The sequence below is a fragment of the Glandiceps talaboti genome, chromosome 15 (genome assembly GCF_964340395.1).
Source record: "Glandiceps talaboti chromosome 15, keGlaTala1.1, whole genome shotgun sequence".
NCBI classification, from domain to species: Eukaryota; Metazoa; Hemichordata; class Enteropneusta; family Spengelidae; genus Glandiceps; species Glandiceps talaboti.
In genome coordinates, this window is record NC_135563.1 from 8242101 (window position 1) to 8266671 (window position 24571).

Here is a 24571-nt window from a genome sequence, read left to right on the forward strand (position 1 = left end):
TTGCGGTTAACGTCCAGTTAGCAGGTTGAACTGTCATTCTTATCTACCACAATCGGTTATGACGTCATCTATAAATCACTCTAACAATGTGACCCAAAATGATATATGTATTCAAAACCAAAGTTCAGAAAAACTAATATTAAACAGATAGAATATTTGTGTATTTGCCAACGAAACCATCACTTCGGAGAAAAGTTGACGAAAACAGAAATACAAATAACAGATACAAGTCAATGTACTGACCAGAGTGTAAACAATAAAATTATCAAGTACTGTATATAAAACTAGACACGTGTACTATATAATAGCAACACACTGTAGTTCCTACAATTTACTGTAAGGTTGAAATATAACATGAAATATAATATGAAATTGACACAGAAGGGAGACACTGTAGTAAATGGTTTGACACAATAGAGAAGATCAACCGTATAATCGATTGAATTGTTTAACATTTTGAAATCCAGTGAAATATGATATTTACACAACTACATCTCTTAAAGTCATAAAGTGCGAAATGATGAGTAGTGCAGTGATGAGGGGATATCCTGACCCGGCGTTGGTGCGGGCCCTCAACATCCTCTGTCAGGGCTAGCATGGATGCGGTTATTTCAACCACCTGTTGATTCGCACTCAGAAAGTCGGAGAACCATAGACGAAAGACTCCCATATCATATCATATCAACGCCATTAAACGTCACCTGAAAATTGTCTCGCTGAAAATCCGTGAACAAAGGGGTTCTTTCAACTAAAAAGTCGACCCTGGAAATAAATGACAGCAATGACCAGGGTAAGCGTAATAATCAAATACGAAACACCATGCGTCATATTTCATTTTGAACGCTGACTGACTAATCACACAGGTTATGCCTCAAACTACCGGAAAGAAATTTCCGTGCGTATAACATTACATATTTACGTTATGATTTTGACTAGGTGGGCTTGATCGATATCTACAGATTAGATGAACGAAACGCTAGGTACACCCGAGACGTCTCCGATGACAACTTCCGGTCAAGTAGTCGTGACGTCACGCTACTTCAGGTATAAACTGTCAATTTTGTTTGTACCACCCCTAGGTACTCGATCAAATTAAAACTGCTCCAACGGTTCGAGTCGAAACGAGACGCACTGCCAAGGAGGACATAAAAGTGGCCGCTTCGAGTGTTTTTGTCAGGAATACGATATCGGAAACTATATCAACCGGATTATTGGAATCGAGACGAGATTGCCACGACATTTCTGACTATTTTGGCGGAATTTTGTTACAGAATTAGTAAGGTAAAAACGGGAGGCACACGGACCACGATGCAGCTACAGGTTCCCATAATCGGACTTCTTTGTTTCTTCGCAGCCACTGTGTGCGGACAGGACCCCGACACACTCTTCAGCACAACAGCGTAAGAATATTTACTCATGTTACTTCAATAGTGCTATATGGTAGTTGTCGAGTTCTGCTACTCAAAAACAGATGCCAGAATATTTCAAAGTCGGAGTACCATTTTCCAATTTTTGTAGTACTAACCGAAAACAGTTTGAAGACGCTATAGGTCGTAACAGCCAAAATCTGGCAAGACAGTACTAGTCAATATAGACAATGTATTAGGCACATGTTCATATATGTTAACTTAGAACAGAAGAAAACGCCATTATGGGGTCCAGAGTTTATATTTTTTAAGTAATATGATTTATGATCGGTTCAAAGTTACAGGGAGTGTTCGCGCCCAATAGGAACGTAACACATCTGATAATAGTTGATGTCTTTTCGAGATAGAAAAGATAAAATATTTGAAATTACGTAACTTTCAGGGTAGAGGATGAGAGATGAACTTATCACATAGCGTTCGTCCGTTTTAACTAACATGTAATTCAAATAATGTTACCGTTCAACAAAATTCCCTTTTTTTTCAAAATGGCGGACTAACGCTAACAGGTATAGGTTGGGGTAATAAATAATATTACGACTGTGTGTGTGCATACAGATATGCAGAGTAACACAACCTTGACAAATATTTCTAAAACAATCTACTAAACTGATACATTCTTTCATTGTCTTTGCCGTTTATGGTAAAATCATATCAAATGAATTTGTAGAGTGGTAACAGGTATGGGGAAATGAAGTCCACATTAATGGGGTTACTGATGGAGTTGCGTTTCCCAATAAGTGAAAAAATGTCAGGAGAATGCCTGTCTGCTTTTACAGTTAAACAGCAACTCGATTTAGCGATATGAAAGGTCTTACTCATAAACTTGGTTAATGTTTAACGTAGATTATACGTGGGAAGTCTGTCATTAGATATATATGTGTGTGTTCAACCCTTGAACCGCTCTGCTGTCATGTAAAGCTGTCGTCATTGGCAAGACAGTCTGACGACTATTTTTTGTGATATTTAGGGAATACTTAAAAAAATGGAGACATTTGTACTTTAATAACCAGTCGATGTCAAATTTCTAAATCTAACAGAAAACGTATAATTATACGGCGAGTAGTTTTCATTGAGATTATTTTGAAAAACAAACACACAAACAAACAATACGACATATAATAGGGAGTGCTGATATAGCGATACATAAATAACCGTTAGAAATGGGATACTTTAAAAAAAAAAACCATTACGTCATCTTTCCACTCGCTGGTAAATATTTGGCCCGTTATCAAATGTAGTTGAAGTAACCTTTACATGAGAAATTTTGAAAAATGTTTTTTTTTGTATGTTTAATAACATCTGTAAAATATGAATCATATATGCACACAATTTATGAATATTTTTGGTGATGATTCGCGGATCAAGGTCAAAATGCAAAAAAAATGATGAGTGACAGAGAGATTGGTATCTATACCGGATTCAAACAGCCCCACACCTGGCTGTGTAAACATTCCTCAGTTAGTCTATCATATTTTGTTATCAAATTCACTGACTCGGCTTCGTTTCACAACGTACGCCCGCGTACGAAGTAAATGCCACATGTTGGAAAATACCTCCTATGTATTCAATCTTACACAACTGGAACTAGCTGTAGTACAGTCTCTATATTTTGTCACAAGAGAGAAATTCTGGACACATGTCAATTTAGTTTTTTACTTGGGGGGGGGGGGAGAGGGGGTTGAGCCATTTTAGTTCTCATCCTACAAATATTTTGAAACTTTTAATGGATCTGTTTATACCCGTAAATACAAATATTTCTAAAAATAAAAGTCGTCAAATTGAGAAATGGGAGAATTTTCCGTATAGAAAATGCATGGTGCTAATATGAAATAAAGTCAACAAAAGACTTATTTTTTCCTCTCTACACATTGGCTTTATATTCATAGTACTTGAAATTGATTGTGCTATCTGAAACAATTTTCAATTTTGGCCAATTTAGTTAGAAGGGGGGGGGGGGTCTGCAGCCTAACTAGACGTTTTTATCCTAGTAACATTGAACTATGAACTATTGATTTCGCCCCTAAAATAAATATTAGGTCTGTTTGAATTCTCGTTTACTTTTAAACCAATGCACTGCTGGGTTCGTCGTGGTGGACGTAGTGCTATAAACCTAGACATTTTCTCCGCTAGAAAATTCGGCGATTTTACAGTCTTCAACTAATTTCCGAAGACTAATATTTACAAATTACAAAGCCAAGTACACTGTTTATGTAAAAAGGGTCATTTTACTCACTACTTATTTTCGCGGTTTTTTCCCCACAGACATATGAGAAAATTTCTTGAACCATGATTCATATTCAAACACTTGCTAATAATACACGAAACCAAATATTAATATAGTTATGGTATATATTTTAATAATTGACAACATCCTCATGGCAACTATTTTAAGTTGATTTTCAGTTTTGTTGAAGGTTCAGCAATTCAATCAGAATTACATGTTTCCTAGTAGATTAGAACACAGTTTAAAAAGATGTAATGTAATGCAATGTAATGTAATGTAATGTAACATAGTTTAATGCAATGCAATGTAATGTAATGTAATATGTAAAGGATTATAATGTAATGTTATGTAATGTAACATACTATAATGCAATGTCATGTTATGTAATGTAATGTAATGTAATGTAATGTAATGCAATGTAATGCAATGTCATGTCATGTAACATAGTTTAATGCAATGCAATGTAATGTAATGTAATGTAATGTAGTATGTAAAGGAGTGTAATGTAATGTTATGTAATGTAACATACTATAATGCAATGTCATGTTATGTCATGTTATGTAATGTAATGTAATGTAATGTAATGTAATGTAATGTAATGTAATGTAATGTAATGTAATGTAATGTAATGTAGTATGTAATGTACTGGACATACATAGTACCTTGTTTCGCCACGCCTCGCTACTAGACTCTGGTTAGGGGTTATATGATATGACATGACACATCAGTAATGAAACAATGGCGTAAATTATAGTGTTGGGTTTAGCATAGTGCACTAGTGTAACTTGTACAATTCATATTCCAAAGTAACACACTTTCTCTATGTGCTACACTCCTTTATAGCATTCACATCAAGTGTAAAATTATACTGTTTCAATTTGTGTATTTACAAGCCTAGCAAGTGGCCTTTCTAATGTAGTCAATTAGCAAATGAAACAATATACTTTTACACTTGATATGGATGCTATAAATGATTGTGGTATATACAGAAAACTCTTAACTTTGGTGTTAGGGGTTGTATAATGTAGTAGTAGTAGTAGTAGTATGCACACCAAGACTGTAAACTACATTGGGTATAGCACTAGACGGATATAGTTGAAACGCATACTATTCAATATCGACATTTCATTTCTTTCTCGTACATTACAACAAAATTCTACATTACACAGTTTGTTTGTTGTGTAATTATTAAGAGTGAAATAGGGATACGTGTAAAATGTACCTGATATGTCAAAGGGTGGTATTTTTCCACTATAAGCACTTAGTGATGAGTTAGGCTATGCAACATCTTGGTGAAATGTTGGGTGCTGACATAAAGCGATGTCTAAGATGGACGGCACAACATGGTGTTATTTTGGACCCCGAATGACGGTCGAATACCAGGACATAAAAAGGCTAGGGTAAAGATTCTCAGACACGAGTCCTTGATACTCTTTTACTTACCCTCTAGTCTGTAAGATGCAGACATTCGTGTCACGATATCAGCCAGCACCACTCATCGTGGTTAAGAAGCTTGACAGGGCTGAACAACACGTTATATCTCACCGTCTAACTTAACCCTGTGACACGATTTGAAATTCTGGCGCAAGTAAATACACGGGAGAAAGAACACGAATCTAACGACATGAATATATTAATATTGACCTTTGTGAAGCTGGCATTTATGGCGGGACATTAGCTTCATTTGTGTTCACTTACAAAATTAAGGGCACGGTTTTGTCAGCTTTTTTTGCAAACACTTGAAAAATGCAAATACTCGTGTCAATGGAATGACACACCCGCACTAAGGGACTGAGAGCACCGACAACTGTACTATGTGAAACTATCAACAAAATCGCTGTTGTCGAACAACCGAGGAATTTGCCATCAAGTACGGTGGTATAGCCAATAAGCAAAGACGAATGTATGTCTCGTATACTATGTATCAACAACAGCTAATATGTGACGCATATCTATCCTTGAATATATAACTTATTATTCAAACAAAAGACATAACAATCTGACAATTTTAACATGGACTTTGCTCTGATTTCGAGCCGCCATTTTGTGTATGTGATTTTATCAGTTTTGAAAAAAAACCGTGACTAGATATGAAACAAAAATATTCTCGAGCAAATAAAGGACCTTATATGGCGAACGCTGTCCTATTAGTTTGATTTGAATTTTGTGGTTCTCAAGCATTGTAAATACTGTCATGACAATAAAGCTGATGTGACTCCAGGGGCGGTGCTCCAGGGTTGCCAATGTACTGGACAAGTAAGATCGAGTTGTGTCCCTGTTCAAAGGACGAACAAAGTTACAGACTGACATTTTAAATTGGAAAAAAGTACAGAAATTATTTCCCAAGTAAAAACACCTCTACGAATTCTGACCAAATAAAAATATGAGTCCATATTGAGAAAAAAAGGTTAAGGGAAGGTGAGACCATATCGCGAATTACGACAAACAAGGAAGAAAATTTTTGGTTCAATTTTAACCACTGGTGTACTAAAAATAATTTGTTTTATTGCAGACTCGATATGCATAGTAATACTACTGTAGATCAACGACTCTTGCCCACTGTCGGCAATGGCCATCTTGCTCACGTAGTGACCACAGACACATTGCACATCAACGGACTTTACAATGGAAGAGGCGGTAAGTTATTGATGCATATATTGGCACACTTGAAATTCATTTGGTCTACTGATATATTTACCGGTACACTGGGGGGTGGGGTGGCGGTGGGGGTGGGGTGGAGGTCAAATAATGCGAGACATTAAGTGACCAATTGATATACCATTTGATTTGTCATGTTCTAAATCCTATTTTGCCAAAAAAATGTCAATTTTATTTGTCGGGAATCACACTCACTTATGACTTTATGTCACACATTCAAACTCTAGGGGTCCAACCGTAGTTAAGATTCAAGCCATGGATGTCCAGGTATGATGACTGCACACATGACTATTTTAGAACATTCCTGAAAAAAAATGCTAACACGAGACACGATTACCAAGCTAGGGGGATTTTAAAGGGACATTCTAAAATAGTTTGTAGTGCAGTTATTTTGTACTAGGCTTGAATGTTAGCTTAAAAGTGACTGTGGCTCAAACCCCGTGGCTAGTAATGAGGCTAATTATAACCCGATACTAGGGGTCGAACCCGACACTAGGGGTCGAACCCGATACTAGGGGTCAAACCCAACTACGGGTCAAATCATAGACCCTCCACCAACAAACACTAGGGGTCAAATCCGACACTGTGGGTCAAACCCGATACTATGGATCAAATCCAACGCTAGGGGGTCAAACCCGATACTAGAGGTCAAACCATACACTGGGGGTCAAACATGGGGCCAAACGTGCGGTAGCTTGGTTCTACGTTATACTAGTACACAATTGAATTGTATCGTCGCTATGAAATAGCGTTTAAATTAATTCAAAAGATCTTTTCAAAATTACTTTCTATTTTCTAGTAAATTGAAAAGAAAATTACTTTTTAAAAAAAGGGGAAATAGTTAGTAGTAAAATCACAATGACCTAAATTGTATGTTTCTACCTCTTCAAATTCGATTTCTTAAAGTTAAAACAACCAGCATTCTATCGTTTCATGCATGTTTTAGACCTCTGGCGATGAAATGGTCTAATCTTTCGTTTTTCCTCTTTTAAAGCTGACAGTCACCGTGCTAGAGTACCGACCAGAAATACCCTCGAGGTAGACTTGATGTCCAATGGTGAAGAACTGACCGTGGCTAGAACCTACAAACTGGATGTAGCACAAGGTAAGTGTATTTGGTAGATGACATATCACAATTATCCAAGGTCGCAAAAAAAAAACAAAAAAAAACAAACAAACAAACAAAAAAAAAGAAAAAAAAGAAGAAATCACGACAATGTTGAATTGGCAACTAAGAAACCATATAAACAATCAACAAACGATAACCAGCCTAATAAAATAGCAGACCAGGAAAGTAATCAATCAATCAATCAATCAATCAATCAATCAATCAATCAACCAACCAACCAACCAACCAACCAACCAACCAACCAACCAACCAACCAACCAACCAACCAACCAACCAACCAATCAACCAATCAATCAATCAATCAATCAATCAATCAATCAATCAATCAATCAATCAATCAATCAATCAATCAATCAATCAATCAACAAACAACCCAACCAACCACAAATCCATCCATCCATCCATCAATCAAACAATCAATCAGTCAAATAATCAATAATCGATCAATCCATAAGACATTCGGTTGTTGGCTAATGATGTTTTTCATTGAGATGTTCCCATTGATTGATTGATGATCGATCGTCGATCGATAATGAAACTATCACAAGAGCATGGACATAAAGAAAAAAAAATTGTAACGTTTCAAATACAACTTAACTCAGTGACCTAGCACTCAAACTTTCAGTTACATCTCCAAAGCCGCGATTTGTTTGAGTTGGTATCTAATGCCGTTCATCTATTCTATTTAATGCAGGTATATGGATAGAGGAAATGGTAGTTGACAAGGTTTGCCAAGTCAACATGTACGTCTACGCTCATCAAACATTCAATCGCCTCCTGGTCACTCAGGTACACTTCAAGCGATTAACAGACGCTGGACAAATCAATCAAGATCCAATCACAATCAAACTTAACAAAATACCAACTGAACGAATGGAAAGCGATGATCTGACTGTTACAGCAACGACTGAATACAATAAGTATTCCTGGTAAGTGTAGTCTCGAATTCATATCAGTGGTCTTCAATATGACTAAAATAGTCACCGTTGGTGGCGCACTCTATTTTGTTACTCAAATATTGATTCTCCGTTGTTGGCTCATGATTAGCTAAACACGGGTTTGTAACCCGAATTTTCCAATTTGCATCAGTGACATTTCAAAACAGACAACCAACAAAATGTTACAGTATTTGTTTGGATTTTGTTTAAAAGATTATACAATGCATTTGATAAATGAGAGACTAAATATACACTGGCAAAGCTAAAAATGCATCTAGTCCTCGCTACACCAAGCCTCAAAACCTGGTGAATACACACCACTAAAACTTGTTCAGGAAAACATGTATTGTCGGGCTGATATAAGTCTTACTGCTCGTTTCCCCCCTCTATGACTTGTAAAATAAGCTGATATTTTATTTGTGATCACCCCTCCAAAATAGTAGTGGTAAAAAAGTTGAACTTTCTGAGTATTTTCAAATCGTAGCAATGATTTATTGTATCCAAAAGAATTTATTTAGGTAACGGTCAATTTGTACAAATATGTATACGGACAGTTTGCGTTGGTATATATATATATATATATATATATATATATATATATATATATATATATATATATATATATATATATATATATATATATATATATATATATATGCTTGTGTGTCTGTGTCTGTGTCTGTGTCTGTGTCTGTGTCTGTGTGTCAGTGTGTGTGTAGTATTGGTGTGGGGATCCGGAGGGGAGGGACATCATTGAAATGAGGATTGCGGGGGGGGGGGGGGTGTTACGTCAGAAAATATTTTATCACGAGTCCAAAAATATTTGAAAATATTTTCAATTTTATGGGACACCTGAATAATTTGAAAATTTGAAAGTGTCCTTGTTCGAATCTTCGTCTGAAGGATCGCCCGTATGGTAATAGGTAGGATGTGACGCCAGTCGCCAGATAATGGCCATTGCGGGCAAAACCATAAAGTACATTTGAAATATTTTAGATTTCATGACATTGTAGGGTAGACTTTATACCGTGTCAACCCGGTTTGTTTCAACTTCGGTGTTGATTATAAAATATCAATACACATAATTATTTGGGGTTTATTTTCAGGAAGAGAACAGCGACTGTTAGAATATCAGAAACCGATGGAACGACAAAAAGCAACGTGTACATGTATTACAACGACATCCCAGATACGATTGCAGTTAACCAGGGTGACACCAACGAAAACTGGCACACGTATCTTTTCTCGGTCGATACGGACAATAAAGCATCTGAAAAAGATTTCAACGATGCTGAAATCCTTCTTCGTGGTAGTGGGTCGGTGGACGCCCATATATCATTTATGAGAAACCATACCAAGAAATGGGAAAGGGTGTGGTCACATGGTCGTATCGAAACAAGTAATTCGGAGTACAATAGGCTCGCCTACTCCTCACTGTATTACTTGCTTAGTTCCTTGCCCACATTAGACGAAACCAATAGCGCCAAATCTCAATATTACGGTCTGAGTCCAGATGGTTTGGCCAACGGCGGCCAAGGAAGAGACTTTTATGGTCACGTGTTACCAGACATGGAGGTTAACATGTTTCCACCCATTTTAATGTTCCACCCCACTCTGGCGAAGGAAATGTTGTCTTACCGGTATCACGTGCGCAGTGCAGCATCAACCTTGGCCGAAAGTAATGGCTACAAGTATCCATACGAATCAGGATCAAGTGGAACAGAACTGACGTCAGTCGAGCTCTACAAAGATAGGGATTACGTCAGCGGTGACGTCGCCTTTGCTGCCCGACAGTATCTATCTGCAACACGAGATCTGAATTGGTTAACCGATAGTGGACGTACATTGATGAACAACGTAGCAGATTTCTTACAAAGTAGGACTGTACATGACAAAAGCCTAGGAGCCTATGGAATTGACGGTAAGTTTCGTGCTGTAGAGTTTGTTTAAGTTGCTTTTAAATACATACATACATACATACATACATACATACATACATACATACATACATATATACATACATATATACGAGCAAGCAGGCATGCATAGCACGCAAGCAGACAGACAGACAGACAGACAGACAGACAGACAGACAGACAGACAGACAAACAAACAGAGACAAACACAAAGACAAATGCTGATTAGAAGAATCATTATATTCACGTGGAAATGTGTAGAATACATGGACCGACTAACCGACGAAATAACCAACCATCCAATCAACCGAACAAACAAACAAACAAACAAACAAACAAACAAACAAACAAACAAACATGTAGCAAACAAATGAAGGTATTTCAAGGGAACACACACTTATCAACAGTGATGATTGATAGGTAGATTGGTGACGGTATCTAAAATTAACAATTCACTTTTAAAATTTATAAACGTTCCATTTCAGATGTGTCTGGACCTGACGACTATCCCAACACACTTGTTGATAACTCAGTGTACACAAACATTGGTGCAAGTCATGCCATAGTGTCCGCAGATTACGCCAACTGTCTCCTCAGCCAGGCTGCTGTTTCTGACGAATGGCTTGAGAAGGCAAACAAAATGGCTGAAATGTTCGATCATCAGCGAAACTATCATCCAGCATATGAAGGTTACAAAGAAGGTATTTATCACTAACACTATCCAATGCTTACGTAATGGGTAAAAGAACTACAACCCATTTCATATTGGTGTTCACTGGCTGTCCTGAATGGAACCAGTCAACACTAACATGAATCAGGCTGTACATTTTGAACGAGAATGGTATATACTCAATATCAGAAATTAGGAGATCCTTAGTTTCTCGCTTCTGTGATCATCTGATGACTCTGTCAGGTTGATAATGTCTGTATGTTCAAGTAGATTCTCCACTAAAGTGTCAAATATAATAATTTTTTGCACAGGTACTACAGTCAACGCAGGAGATGTCATTTTGGTGGGATATCCACATGATTGGGCAATGCTGAGCGAAGTTCGAGAAAATGATCTCGATATTTACGAAGCGGCTACAAACTTCCAAGTGGCGCCACCAACGGTCAAGGCTATGTTTGCTATTGGTTATCTCGAAGTCGGTAACATAGACGACGGGAATAAATTTTTCAAGGAAAGTTACGACTACACGAGAGGATCATTCAATGTAAGTAATATCTAAAAATATATTTGGTTCCGGTTACCCAAACTCCGCCTAGTTTTTCACTGCCGACCCTAACCTTATTTCTTTTTCTTTTTTTTACATATTCGAGAACAAAATAATAAAATCGCGAAAATTGTGATGTCTCGCCAAAAATAGTGGATAAGGAAACTGACACCAACTTAAAAAAAAGACAATAAAAACTGTTAAGTTCTTCCAATCTAGTAATGATTGTACATCTGATAGGAAGAAACCAATAACACAGAGACCATATAATATGGAAAACGACGGAAAACATAACTACCTAAATTAGCCACTCACAAATGAAAAAAAAAATACAATGAAATAATAGATCTACCTACCCCACCTATTCTAAAACTGAGCGTAATCGGAACCACACATTTTTTTATAAGGCCAAATGACAACACTACAACACATTATAACAGACAAACTACAGTCTGTTTCAAATTACCGTTCACTGGTTCTGTGTACAGAAAGCAATAAGAACTGCACATTCTATACTTAGAATCGGATAGCAAGATCGCAATTTCTTGCAGCTATATTTTGTCTGAATGAAATAGACAATTTAAACATACTGTAACTAGACACAGACATGCAGGCACCTATGTTTTGTGTCTACATTTGATGTCTGCATATATGATGGCGGGTTAGTTCATTTCATTTGGACAAAATGTCGCAAGAAACTATATTAATTATACACTCTTGTTATCTATTAAGTATGTATGTATGTATGTATGTATGTATGTATGTATGTATGTATGTATGTATGTATGTATGTATGTATGTATGTATGTATGTATGTATGTATGTATGTATGTATGTATGTATGTATGTATGTATGCATGCATGCATGCATGTATGCATGCATGCATGCATGCATTTATTTATGTATGTATGTAGGTAGGTAGGTAGGTAGGTAGGTAGGTAGGTAGGTAGGGGTGTGTGTGTGTGTGTGTGTGTGCGTGCGTGCGTGTCTGAGTGTCTGTCTGGAAGGGGGGGGGGTAACTTGATACTACACCAAGTACAATTGTGCTGTAATTATATCTTTTCATCATCATCATCATCATCATCATCATCATCATCATCATCATCATCATCATCATCATCATCATGCATGTGATGTTTACATATTAGAATGATGAAGGAATTCTGTATTTGAATGTATACAGTATATTAGCTTGTATAAAAGAAATAAAAGGCCCTGAGATTAAAAAGATTTCGTGTTGCTATGATACCTTTATCGGATCTCTGTTGTCTGTTGTTTTCTGCAGTAAATATTCAATCTTCAAATCTGAGCACAATTATGATGAAAAATTATGAATATTAACACATAAATTTCCCACCCTTCATTAGGTTTGGACCAATGCTACCTTTGGTACCGACGCAGTGAACTACATCAACGGTATGGCCACATATCTACAATCTCTCGTCTTTGGATATGGTGGTCTCCGTCTCCGCCATGAACAACTCGATTTCGATCCCATCCTGCCACAAAGCTCTGACTTCATGAATTTCATTGGTTTGGAATACTTGGGGTCAGAGTTCGACTTCAAGTATGACGACTCACAGATTTATGTTAACGTTACGAGTATGGGTTCACATCCTCTGCAAATAACGACAAGCGATGGGCAAACATTCTCTCTCAGTGAAGGTAAGGTAGAACGGTGTTGCACACTGGTAGCAAAACTTTTACGCACCAAAGATCATATTGTTCGGTATGACCCACAGGTCACTCGCATCATTCACACACACACACACACACACACACACACACACACACACACACACACACACACATACACACACACACACACACACACACACACACACACACGTACGTAATTTTTTATACCAGCCAGCCAGCAAAACCACCTCCCATAACACTAAGTGAAAAACAGGTGGCCTATTTGGAAAAAATAACTAGCATATATGTAACTTATACTGTACATCAGCCAAAATTACCCCCCAGAACCTGTGAACTAATTATATGTTCTGGAACTACTGTTGTCAATCTAATTCGTAACGTATCCATGACATGTCTTTTATCGCATGTTTCATGTTAGTGTTGACTGGCTCTGTTTGATACAACCACGCAGAAGCAAATAAGAAACAGCACATTTTACACTTTAGGATAGCAAGATCGTAATCTCTTTGTACGTTTTGCCTCACTGAAATAAACCATGATTTAAACATACTACACACTAGACGCAGACACACGGGCGCCAGTATGGTGTCTGCATTTGCATGATGTCTGCATTAATCCTACAATGTGACACATTTGCTCATTTAATTTATACAAAATGTTGCCAGTAAATGCATTCATTCCATCTGTCTTGCCATCTTAAAGTGTGAAGTGTAATTTCTTATTAGTTATGTGCGGTTGTATCAAAGCCGGTGAACACTAATATGAAATGGGCAGTACTAGTATACAAGCAAGGCAACCAGATGACAAGTGCATTGATCTAACAAATGAACTATTTATAGAGCATTGTATGGGAGAAGCAAGTTATACCTGAAACAGACCGCCTTGTGTTCTGACCAAAAATCTTACTAACTAAACACTGCTACATTTTACCGTCTGGTTATTAGACAAAATTTTCTGCAAATATTGCTACATTTTGCCGTCAGGCTAGACATAAATCTCACTAATATTGTAGTTACATTTTATCGTCTGTCTCGACAAAAAAGGTAAGGAGAATTGTTACATTTTACTTTAACCCTTTTAATGATGAGGGTCAATTGGCGGCAACGCAAAATAAAATGTAGTAAGTAGACTGTTGGTGGCACCGAGTCATAAAGCAGTGTATGTAAATTTATTGTCGTCAGACGACAAGTTGTTTCATGTCAACTGGCTTCTATTGTATCATTTGAGTTTCAGCATTACCGACCAATGAGCTCTTTTTTTCTAAAACCTTACACTTTCTTTCACCTTCTTTATAACAGGTGAAGAAGTGTCATTCAGCCGTCAAAACGGTACCATGACAACAACCACAGACACAGAGTGTTCACTCAAACTGCAAAGAACAGGAGGACTTGTGTCGTCTGCCAACCAACTCGTCATCTATCCCATAACGTTCCTCTGGGTAACGTTGGTGGCGCTTTTCTGTACTAAAGCATAAATATTTCCAAGCACTGAAATTTAGTTCAAAATCCACATTGTGAGTGATAGACGTTTAGTTATGGGTACTAAAAAGGACTTCTTGTCGTTATATTCTTTTGGTTCAATTATTCCACGATTTAGTCGGTGTATTGTGAGGCTGACAAACACTGCGACTGCAATTTCTAAAGTTTCCTCGTGTGTATAAATGGTTAGGCTGTCCTTTTTGAAGCATATTACCTAGAATAATTTCCCATGTTAAAAGTACTATCTAATCGGTTTACGGAAACCGCTCTTTCGTTAGCTTTTTTGTAGTAAATACATTTGATAAAGTTCTTATTTCAATAATCATGTGCATTTTATAAAATAAACAAGAAAATATTAATACCAAAGAGATATATTATATTGTGCAATCATTATTAATTACAACTTTTTAAATTTTGAAGATTATTTCTTTTCGAAATAAAGCAATCCTTACCTGCAGTATAGCTCGATCAACATAATGTAGATTTAGTCGCTGAGGGCGCTATGTTGCTAGACCGCAAGGATCGCAGCTTTGTACATTACTGATGAAAATCGAAATTTGGATACCACCAGCGCAAATAAGACAATGGTCTCATATGAGGTTGCATACAAACAAAAACAAACCAGTAAATTTAAAAAAGATAGAAAAATGAGCTCGAGAAAGCATGTCTGCGTTTGAATTTTTATTTTTATTTCTATCAGGCTGCGATATACTGGATTATTATCATGTATTGCATGTCCCCAAGGGCAAATATTACTGTTATATACAATATGTACACTTTGTAATTCAATTGTACACATGCACTCTACTCTACTTTGTTGAGTACTTGAAACACATAACATTATTTTTAGTGATCATGTAGAATTTCCAGTTTGAGATCTAGACAGTTAGTAAATTTTGTTTTTTCTATTCCATGTCAGTGGTTATTTTGTATAAGTAAGCTTACATTTCGTTTTATCTCAATTTATTCATAGCTACAGGACTTTTTTTTCTACAGATTTCGTTTCAGTTTGCTGCCAGTTGTAGATACACGTTATTAGAAATGTTTCAATTTCAAAATCAAATATTTTGGCTGAAAAAAAAAGTTATTTGAATTTGATAGGCAGACATATGTTGCTCGGTATTTCATTTTTAGCAACTACCACCTTGTTCACAGGATATTTACCAAAACATGGAATTGTAGCTTTGGATGGGTAAGCGCCAAAACATTAAGTAGTCCATTTTCCACTCAATAGTGATCGTCTTCGAACTACGCGTTTAGAGATTTTTTTTTTTTGCTTTATATACAATAATTGCACGTTGGAATATACATATACGTGAGGTGAAATAAATACCGGGAGGTCCCCAGTTTCGAGCAATGTACCTCCACACACACACACACACACACACACACACACACACACACACACACACACACACACACACACACACACACATATCATGTTTCTGTCTATTGGAAAATTATCCCAGAAAAAAACAGTTTTGACTCAATAGTTACCTACTAGGTGATAAAATAGTATACATTAATTGTTTTTATAATAACAATTTCAGTGTCCAAATCTGCGTGTCACTATTATTCGGGCAGTCTGTCTGCGGTAAATTTGAACTTTGACCCCTCGATTATTGGATTGAGAGAACTGTTAAACTTTACAAAAAATATTATGTACATTTCTTGTATGAAATCAACTGAATTAAAATTTAATTATGAATCCCCCTCATGTTTAATTCAAGATCATAATTAATTAATTAATTAATTGAACGTAATATTTTTTGATAATGTGACTCTGAAAGATACTGTCCCCTTTTAAAAAGCTTATATTTCTTTTTTAAGAAAATAAAGTTTAGTCTGTAGTACGACTTACGTATGATAATGTCAGTTGTGTTAATTGTATTTTGTCATTTTATAGAGATTGATAAAATTCAGAATGGAATTTAGTTATTTGGTGAGATGACTCGAGATGACTTAGCTAGTGACAGAACCCGGGATGAATTGCAGTGACTTGGCAAGTGATGAGGTGTAGTGAGTTAGCGAATGTAGAACCCAGAATGAGGTGTAGTGACTTAGCGAGTGATAATCCGGAATGGGGTGTGGTGTCTTAGCGAGTGACAGAACCAAGAATGAAGTGTAGTGAGGTTAGCGAATGACAGAACTCGGGAGGAATTGCAGTGACTTAGCAAGTGACAGGTCACGAAGTGTGGTGTCTTAGCGAGTGACAGAACCAAGAATGAAGTGTAGTGACTTAGCGAATGACAGAACCCAGAATGAAGTATAGTGACTTAGCATTTGACAGAATCCAGAATGAAGTGTAGTGACTTAGCGATTGACAGAACCCAGAATGAAGTGTAGTGACTTAGCGAATGATAGAACCCAGAATGAAGTGTAGTGACTTAGCGATTGACAGAACCCAGAATGAAGTGTAGTGACTTAACGAATGATAGGACCCAGAATGAAGTGTAGTGAGTTAGCGATTGACAGAACCCAGAATGAAGTTTAGTGAGTTAGCGATTGACAGAACCCAGAATGAAGTGTAGTGACTTGAATTGGTGACGGAACTCAACATAAGGTGGCGTAACTTAGTCAGAGGCACTGAACTGGGGAATGAAGTGTGGCGATTTAGCAAGTGACAGAACCCAGAATGAAGTGTAGTGACTTGGTGACGGAACTCAACATAAGGTGGCGTAACTTAGTCAGAGGCAGAACTGGGGAATGAAGTGTGGCGATTTAGCAAGTGACAGAACCCAGAAAGAAGAGTAGTAAGTTAAAGACAGAACACGACACGAATTGCAGTGACAGTCGCAGAACATGGAATGAAGTGTAGTGACTTAGAGATAGAACTCAGCATGAAGTATAGTGCCCTTAGCGGCAGAACTCGACGACATGAAGTGAAGTGACTTAGTCAGAGACAGAGCATGGAATGAAATGAGTGACTTAGAGATAGAACTCAGCATGAAGTGTAGTGCCCTTAGCGGCAGAACTCGACGACATGAAGTGAAGTGACTTAGTCAGAGACAGAGCATGGAATGAAATGAGTGACTTAGAGATAGAACTCAGCATGAAGTGTAGTGACTTAGCGACAGACCTCAACGACATGGAGTGAAGTGACTTAGAGACAGAGCATGGAATGAAATGCAGTGACTTAGAGATAGAACTCAGAGTGACGTGTGGTGACTTAGTGGCAGACCTCGACGACATGGAGTGAAGTGACTTAGTCAGAGGCAGAGCATGGAATGAAATGCAGTGACTTAGCAAGTGATTAGCACATGAAATGAAGTGTAGTGACGTAGCGAATTATGGAAGTTTGAAAGTCAGTATGCATGTTACTCATTGTGTTTGACTGTTTGCGCCGCCGTTTGTGTTACTCCGTAAGCCATACGTGGTATACGACCGCTGTTAAAACGGAGTAACACAACAACGCCGTAAATAAGCCTGGTCATATATGATTTTAATTCAAAATATAGCTTACTCCCTCGTTGCAAAACCACATACCTCTTTGCGGCATCGGGAGCGGAAAAATATGCACTAGCGTGTGAGAATGAGCTTATTCATCATTTGCAATATTCTCAGACATCACTATTTCATATTTTCATCAATGTCCATATTCGCATTAATATTCATGTATTCATATTCACATTAATATTCATGTATTCATATTCATATTAAGATTCATAATCACTGCAAACAGTATTCACGCCTTCGTATTTATATTCACAATCATAATCTACTCAAATTTAATAGGTATTTCAACTTTTACGACAGGAGGACTTCGATTCCGATCTGATTCACCATTAACGTTCTAGGGCAAAAAATACACCTTTGTTCCTCAATCTCAATTTGGGAACGGAAATACATATATCACCTTGCGTGATCAATTTTGTATACTTTGTGTTACAATGACGTTACAAATTATTCATTCATAAAAGGAAATAAGTGCTTAGGCCAATATGAAAAAGGAAAGTCATTTAACTTCAAGAGCTGACCTCGACATATTGGTGATTTTTCAATCTAGAACGATAGGTTGAAGGTATGTTTAACAGAAAATATTACATCCAGTCGAAACATAAACGCTAATAATGTTCTGTAACAAAGAAGGAAATCTCCAACGACTACCTGTGTGTTATCACTTTACATTCATTGCCCCTGAAGCAATTTAGTTTAGAAATTAACTCTCATGAATTCGTGCAGGGTTATTGGCACTCTTTCTCCGGGGAGAATGCTTTAAACTACTTTTTCTTTTATAGCACAGTTTTACTTCTCTCCGCTTTGAGACTTTCGACTCAATCAAATCGTAGTCATCGTGAGCGTTCCTTGTCCCTTTTATTTGCCCTCAAGCTTAAAGTAGAAACAATCTCTCGAAGCGCAGCGAAATTATGGAAAATTATAGTGCCTATAATGTACCTTGAGCTGGCTAATAATTACAAATATACTCCACAATTCACCTGGGCTTTAACATCCGGGCCGAGTTCGCCTCAAGCGCTGTAATGGACGCCGGGGACTCGTTTGCAAACTCTGGAAAAATGGTTTCACTGTTGAGTGTGGACAGACACCAGGGAATGCTCGCTACAGCTGCCGTTGAAGCTGATAGTAAATTTAAATAGCGTGATTGAGGGGCTAATACACTAAGTCAGACAATCAATTATTATCAATAAGATCATTTTGTCAAGCAGTAGAATCTTGGGACTTCGATGACGGAACAAGAGAGAAGGGTGGGTTTCAAGTTTACAGCGCGGTCGTATACATATATAGGGAAAAAAAGCATCGCCGCCATTGAAAGCGAATTTGTTGTGACATGAAAAACCATGACGCGATAGAAGGGGTAATTGAAGGTTCTCCAACTCACCCATCAAATACACGATAATGTACGGTCATATAAATGAAACAGTTCGTTTTTATTTAAGGCTAATGTTGTTTTTTATCTTAACACTTGTGTTGAAAGGGAATGAATATATGATCTGCACTGTCAAAGTAACACGTCGACTAACATTGTATACTCGCCAGTCGACGTCTATCAAACACCATGCCATTAAAGACGTTGACCTACGGGACGCGTGATCAGTACATGACGATTGTTGTAGTCTAGCGGGACAACGTGGATTTCTCGGCTATCAAATCAAACGTATTCAGAATTGGGGATTTTCCATCACACATATCGGAGTAACCTCGAGTGTTGTTGGTGGTGACCGGCGGTGGCTGGGTGGGTGGGTGGGTGGGGGTCAGTTAAAGTGATATAGGCTGTAACTGCAACAGGATTTTCGACAAAAGTCGTACAAAATACATCACAAATAAAACATAAAATCGAACAGATTCTGAAAAAATCCAAGTCGAGACATCTCTTGGTAACAAGAATATTTTTAATTTTTTTTAATGGTAACCAATAAAATATGTTATTATGTTAATGTTGTATCATATTATATATCCTAGTCAGGTGACAACTCTACCACTTTCTAGACATATTTCAACGAGATTAGAAGTTTCAATGTTAAATACCATAGAAACTTTAAATACGAAAAAAAAGTAACCCCTAAATAAAAATCCTAAATCATTAAGACTGTACTCCTTTAAAAGAAAGATTCAAAATTATAACCAAAAGCGACAAGCATGACCAAAGTGCCCCACTAAAAAAATACATGTAAATAGGCCTACAAAAATTGTATGGTTCCGATTACGCTCAATTTTAGAATAGGGGTAGGTTTTTTAATTTTTTTTTTCATATGTGAGTGTCTAGATCAGGTAGTTATGTTTTCCATTGTTTTCCATATGGTCTCGGTGTTATTTATTTCTTCCCATCCGATGTACAGTAATTACAGATTGAAAGAACAATTTTATATTATCTTTCAAAGTTGATGTCAGTTTCCGCATCCACTATTTCTCGCGAGACCTCACAATTTTCGCGATTTTATTTCGAATTCTTAAAAAAAAAAGTTTATGATTGGCAGTGAAAAACTAGGTGGGTTCAGGTAACCAGAACCAAACAACTTTTTTTAGGCCTTATAGAAACACCGTGACAAGGCCTACAAGATAAAGAGACTAAACGTTAGGGTTATAATATATGTATATTAGTTGTGGAATTTCCTTAGTTTGCTTGAATTTGAAAATATTTTCTAACTATTGATAGAATGAGAGCCTTTATGAATGTATTGTGCAATTGATAAGCGTAGGATATTATCATATAAAGTCGTATAGCAACAAAATATTACCAAGTCCGTATAGGCGTTTGTAAAACGAATCTTTATATTGATGGAGGCACACATTCACAGATACACACTCTCATTCCCCCCCCCTCGCCTCGCCGCGCCACTCTCCTCCCTTCCCTCCCCCCTCTCTCCTGGTCTATTTTTTTTATAACGAAAAAAAAGATGCACAAACAAATTTCAAAACTTTTGTCAAACATTGTTCCACACTATCTAGCCACTACTGTGTGTTAAGATCTTAGATACACACGTCAATTGATAGATAATACCACATTATGTAACCTTACCATGCTATTTCTAAAATCATTTGACTGTTTTTACACCTGACCCACTAAACTGACACACTCTCCCTCAGAGAGGAAATTTCCTTCCCGTGAATATCTTAAAATTACGTATGAATGTCGCGTAGAGACTTTGAAGGCGATCGGCGATTCTAGAGAATTAGGGGACACACAATATGACAATTACGTGACTATACAAGGGGATATGTGGTTGGTGACCGTTGGGGGTATCATGCATGCCCCAGGGGCTGTACAAATCCGATTAAACATCTACCATTTTCCCTGACCTTATATAGTTCAAAGCGGGAACTCGTGCTTACATTGATCATACGTATATCTTCGTGACTTCTGGACTATCATTAGCGAACAATCATGCAACGGAGATATTTGCAAAGGAAGCGCATCGACAAAAACCGATTGCATCGCATTTTTACGAAGATGAAGAATCCAAACACATACTATGTTCATTTGTAATAAAATATATAAAAGCAACATTTTATCAATTTTTTCCGATTTCCTTGACTTCTGCATTTTTTTTGAGAAATTGCAAAATTGTATGCATGAAACTTTCCCGGTCTGTGTGATGTGTACAAGTAAGCTCTGTCGTACAAACTTTTGAAAGCTCTTTACCTTTTAGTCACTTTTATGACTTCAGTGTATTGAAATGAAAATAACAAACACACACGCTACCCTCGATTTGTACACTTTTAAAGTCACTATAAGTGGAATATAATCATAACACCTCTATCACAATACACAGACTTAGCAGATGAACAAACCAACGGGTTAGTTAAGTTAAAAATGGACAAGGCTGGGCACGGTTTGGGGTTGGTGAGTCTGTACACTTATACCTGTACCATGTTTGACAACTGCATGTCCGAAAGATATATAGCCATGGTTAGGCAAGAAACAACACAAAACGAACAAACAAACAAACAAACAAACAAACAAACGAACAAACATACACAATGAACTGAATTCAGAAATAGGGAGGGTAGTTCTGAAATTAATTTTATTTTAATTTTTTGGGGTGAGGGGGCCGGGGAGGTGGAGGAGGGGGGGGGGGGAGAAACACCAGATAGACTCGTTGGTCACAATACCTAAATAAATGAATACAGTTGTATGTGAAGTAGACGAACGCAATATGCAGCAGACTGTACTGTATACATTCACCTTTATAGTCTAAACAGGCATTTTCTCTGAAATAATATTTTTTAAACGACCAGAGGTACAATAAAATTTCGTGTTGGCAAGAAAATTTACACGGAAATGGAAGTAATTTCTCACCATTTGACCTTTTTGAATGTAAAAAAAAAACTGTTTAGTGTCGGTCGGGTTACGGGAAAACACTTTAAAAAAATTGGCTTAGTACGACTGGAGATATTGTATTATGGAATGTTCAGTATTGCTGGAATGTAGTAAACCATTGCAGCATATAAGCTTCCAAATATCTCGTTATAAACCGTAGTCTGAGTAACTTTGGTGTAATTTGTTCACCTGATGAAATTCGACGCCTCAATAATTGCAGGCGTGGTTAATGTGTTTCTAGTTATACGTGCAATCTTACGTTCAACACCTGTCTAATATACGACCCAACTAGATAAATGCTACAGTTAATACCCAACGACATCGACTTACTCTACTTCAATCGACACATCTTGAAAACGAAATGAAAATGTGGTGCAAATGGCCACACTTCTCGTCTCGTTCCATGTTTTTTTTTTACTGCGGCACTTTACATTCACTCAGACTTCTAATTCAAAATTTTGATTCCATCACACTAGTTCCTTGATAAATGTTGTCACTAATATCGCAGGAAAGATAAGCTCGTTACACACCTCACTTTTATTAATAGAACGGTACAAATTCATTGATTAGTTTGACCAATATGTCTAATGTAGTATTTGTGACAACCATTACCAAATAAATTGGCCTTTACTAGCTTTCAGGTGCCGTTGATTTTCAATCCTCCGAGGCGCGTCTGAGAACTGACCAATGAAAGTGTCTCTAGTCTGCAGACGATAAGATTAATCCCGGCAGCGGCAAAAAAACTCTGTGAACGTGACATGACAATAAAGTACGATCTTTACCAGGCAATCACTGTAAAGGAAAGGTCAAGGGGTGCAGTGTTAAGTATTTGAAATTGATGTAGTGTGTACTTAATCAGCACAAGATCTAGCACGGTATTATACTCTCTAATCGTGTAATAAAGCATCCGATATCCCTATTTGACTTCGATTTCAACGTTATACGGAAAGCGTTATTGGTATTTATATCCTCATTGGGTTGTTAATAATATCAATCAAAGAGCCCTTCTGACTCCACAGTAAGACCCCCTAGCTATAATGATATTAGAAAGGGGGTCGAATATAGAGCAAAGCGATTTACGTACGAAAACTATCTATATTATGTGTTGAATTTTTCGTTTCGGTTTACCGTCAAAAATAAAACCACCTTGAAGTTCCCGCCTTGGTTGTTATAATATGCATGTAGGCTAGCACTAGTGTCTATCACACAAAGCAAATTTCATTTGTACTTTTGTAAACTCTCAAACATATCTGAACTACTGAGGGGTATTTTTAGTTACTTTTACAAAACGTAAGTGTCAAACATTTGAAAAGGGACAAGAATTTTGTTTATATAATTTGGCGCGAACAATGTCACAGTATTGAAATTATCACATTTGTGAATATTTTTAATAAGTGACGAACATTAGAAGATGTAGTGTTTTGTTTGTATAAGTTTAGCGGGAAAATGTTACATGGCGCATTTATAACATTTTAAATACATTTTCTTACTTATAAATCAAACTATTACATTCATTTCATTACTCCTGATGAATTCTATAATTCTGATCCAAAATGAAAATTGCAAGTGTGACAAACATTTGAAGAGGGTCAACAACTTTGCTTACACAATTTGGCAAGAACAAATTTGGAGAAATTATAACATTTTTGATTACTTTTAAAGCGAAGTAGTACATTAATTTCCTTACTCCTAATGTATTCTACGATTCTGGTCTAAAATAGAATTAGTATTGCCAAATATTTGAAGAGGGACAGCAATTTTGTTTGCAATATTCTGGCGGGAAAATGTCACATAGAAAATTCGTCACATTTTAATACGTGTAAACCCAAATAATACATTCCTGTCATTACCCATGATGAATTATATAATTCTGATCCAAAATGAAAATTAAAAGTGGCAAGAAAAAAAATGGAGAAATTGTCCCATTTTTTCAAATGTTTTGTTCCTTCAAAGCAAAACAAAGCAAAGCAGTAGATTTATTTCATTACTCATAATGAATTCTATGATTCAGACCCTAAAATAGAATTAACATGTGACAATTTTTGAAGAGGAACGTCAATTTCGATAACATAATTTTGGCGGGAAAATATCACTTGTAGTATTTTTAAAAATTACTTTAAAACCAAAATAATGCAATTAGTTCCATCTAC

General features: G+C 36.8%; 1 protein-coding gene across 2 annotated transcripts; it reads left to right on the forward strand.

Moving 5' to 3' along the window:
• Positions 1-1113: 1113 nt before the first annotated feature.
• Positions 1114-16031, forward strand: LOC144446394 (protein-glucosylgalactosylhydroxylysine glucosidase-like). Of its 2 annotated transcripts, none has more exons than XM_078136145.1 (9): positions 1114-1400; positions 6164-6292; positions 7311-7414; positions 8133-8367; positions 9483-10297; positions 10778-10993; positions 11274-11506; positions 12875-13172; positions 14465-16031. In XM_078136145.1, the coding sequence occupies exons 1-9, from the start codon at positions 1309-1311 to the stop codon at positions 14638-14640; spliced, it is 2298 nt and encodes a 765-aa protein (XP_077992271.1). In that variant the 5' UTR covers positions 1114-1308; the 3' UTR covers positions 14641-16031. The 2 variants fall into 2 exon arrangements, with proteins under 2 accessions (XP_077992271.1, XP_077992270.1); XM_078136144.1 differs by having other exon boundaries at positions 6164-6288; positions 7304-7414.
• Positions 16032-24571: the final 8540 nt, after the last annotated feature.

Bases quoted from the DNA above. Each gene is read 5' to 3' on its own strand.
- LOC144446394 (XM_078136144.1), top strand. From the start codon at position 1,309: ATGCAGCTACAGGTTCCCATAATCGGACTTCTTTGTTTCTTCGCAGCC. The intron at 10,298-10,777 runs GTAAGTTTCGTG...GTTCCATTTCAG, and splicing joins AGGAGCCTATGGAATTGACG to ATGTGTCTGGACCTGACGAC. The intron at 11,507-12,874 runs GTAAGTAATATC...ACCCTTCATTAG, and splicing joins ACACGAGAGGATCATTCAAT to GTTTGGACCAATGCTACCTT.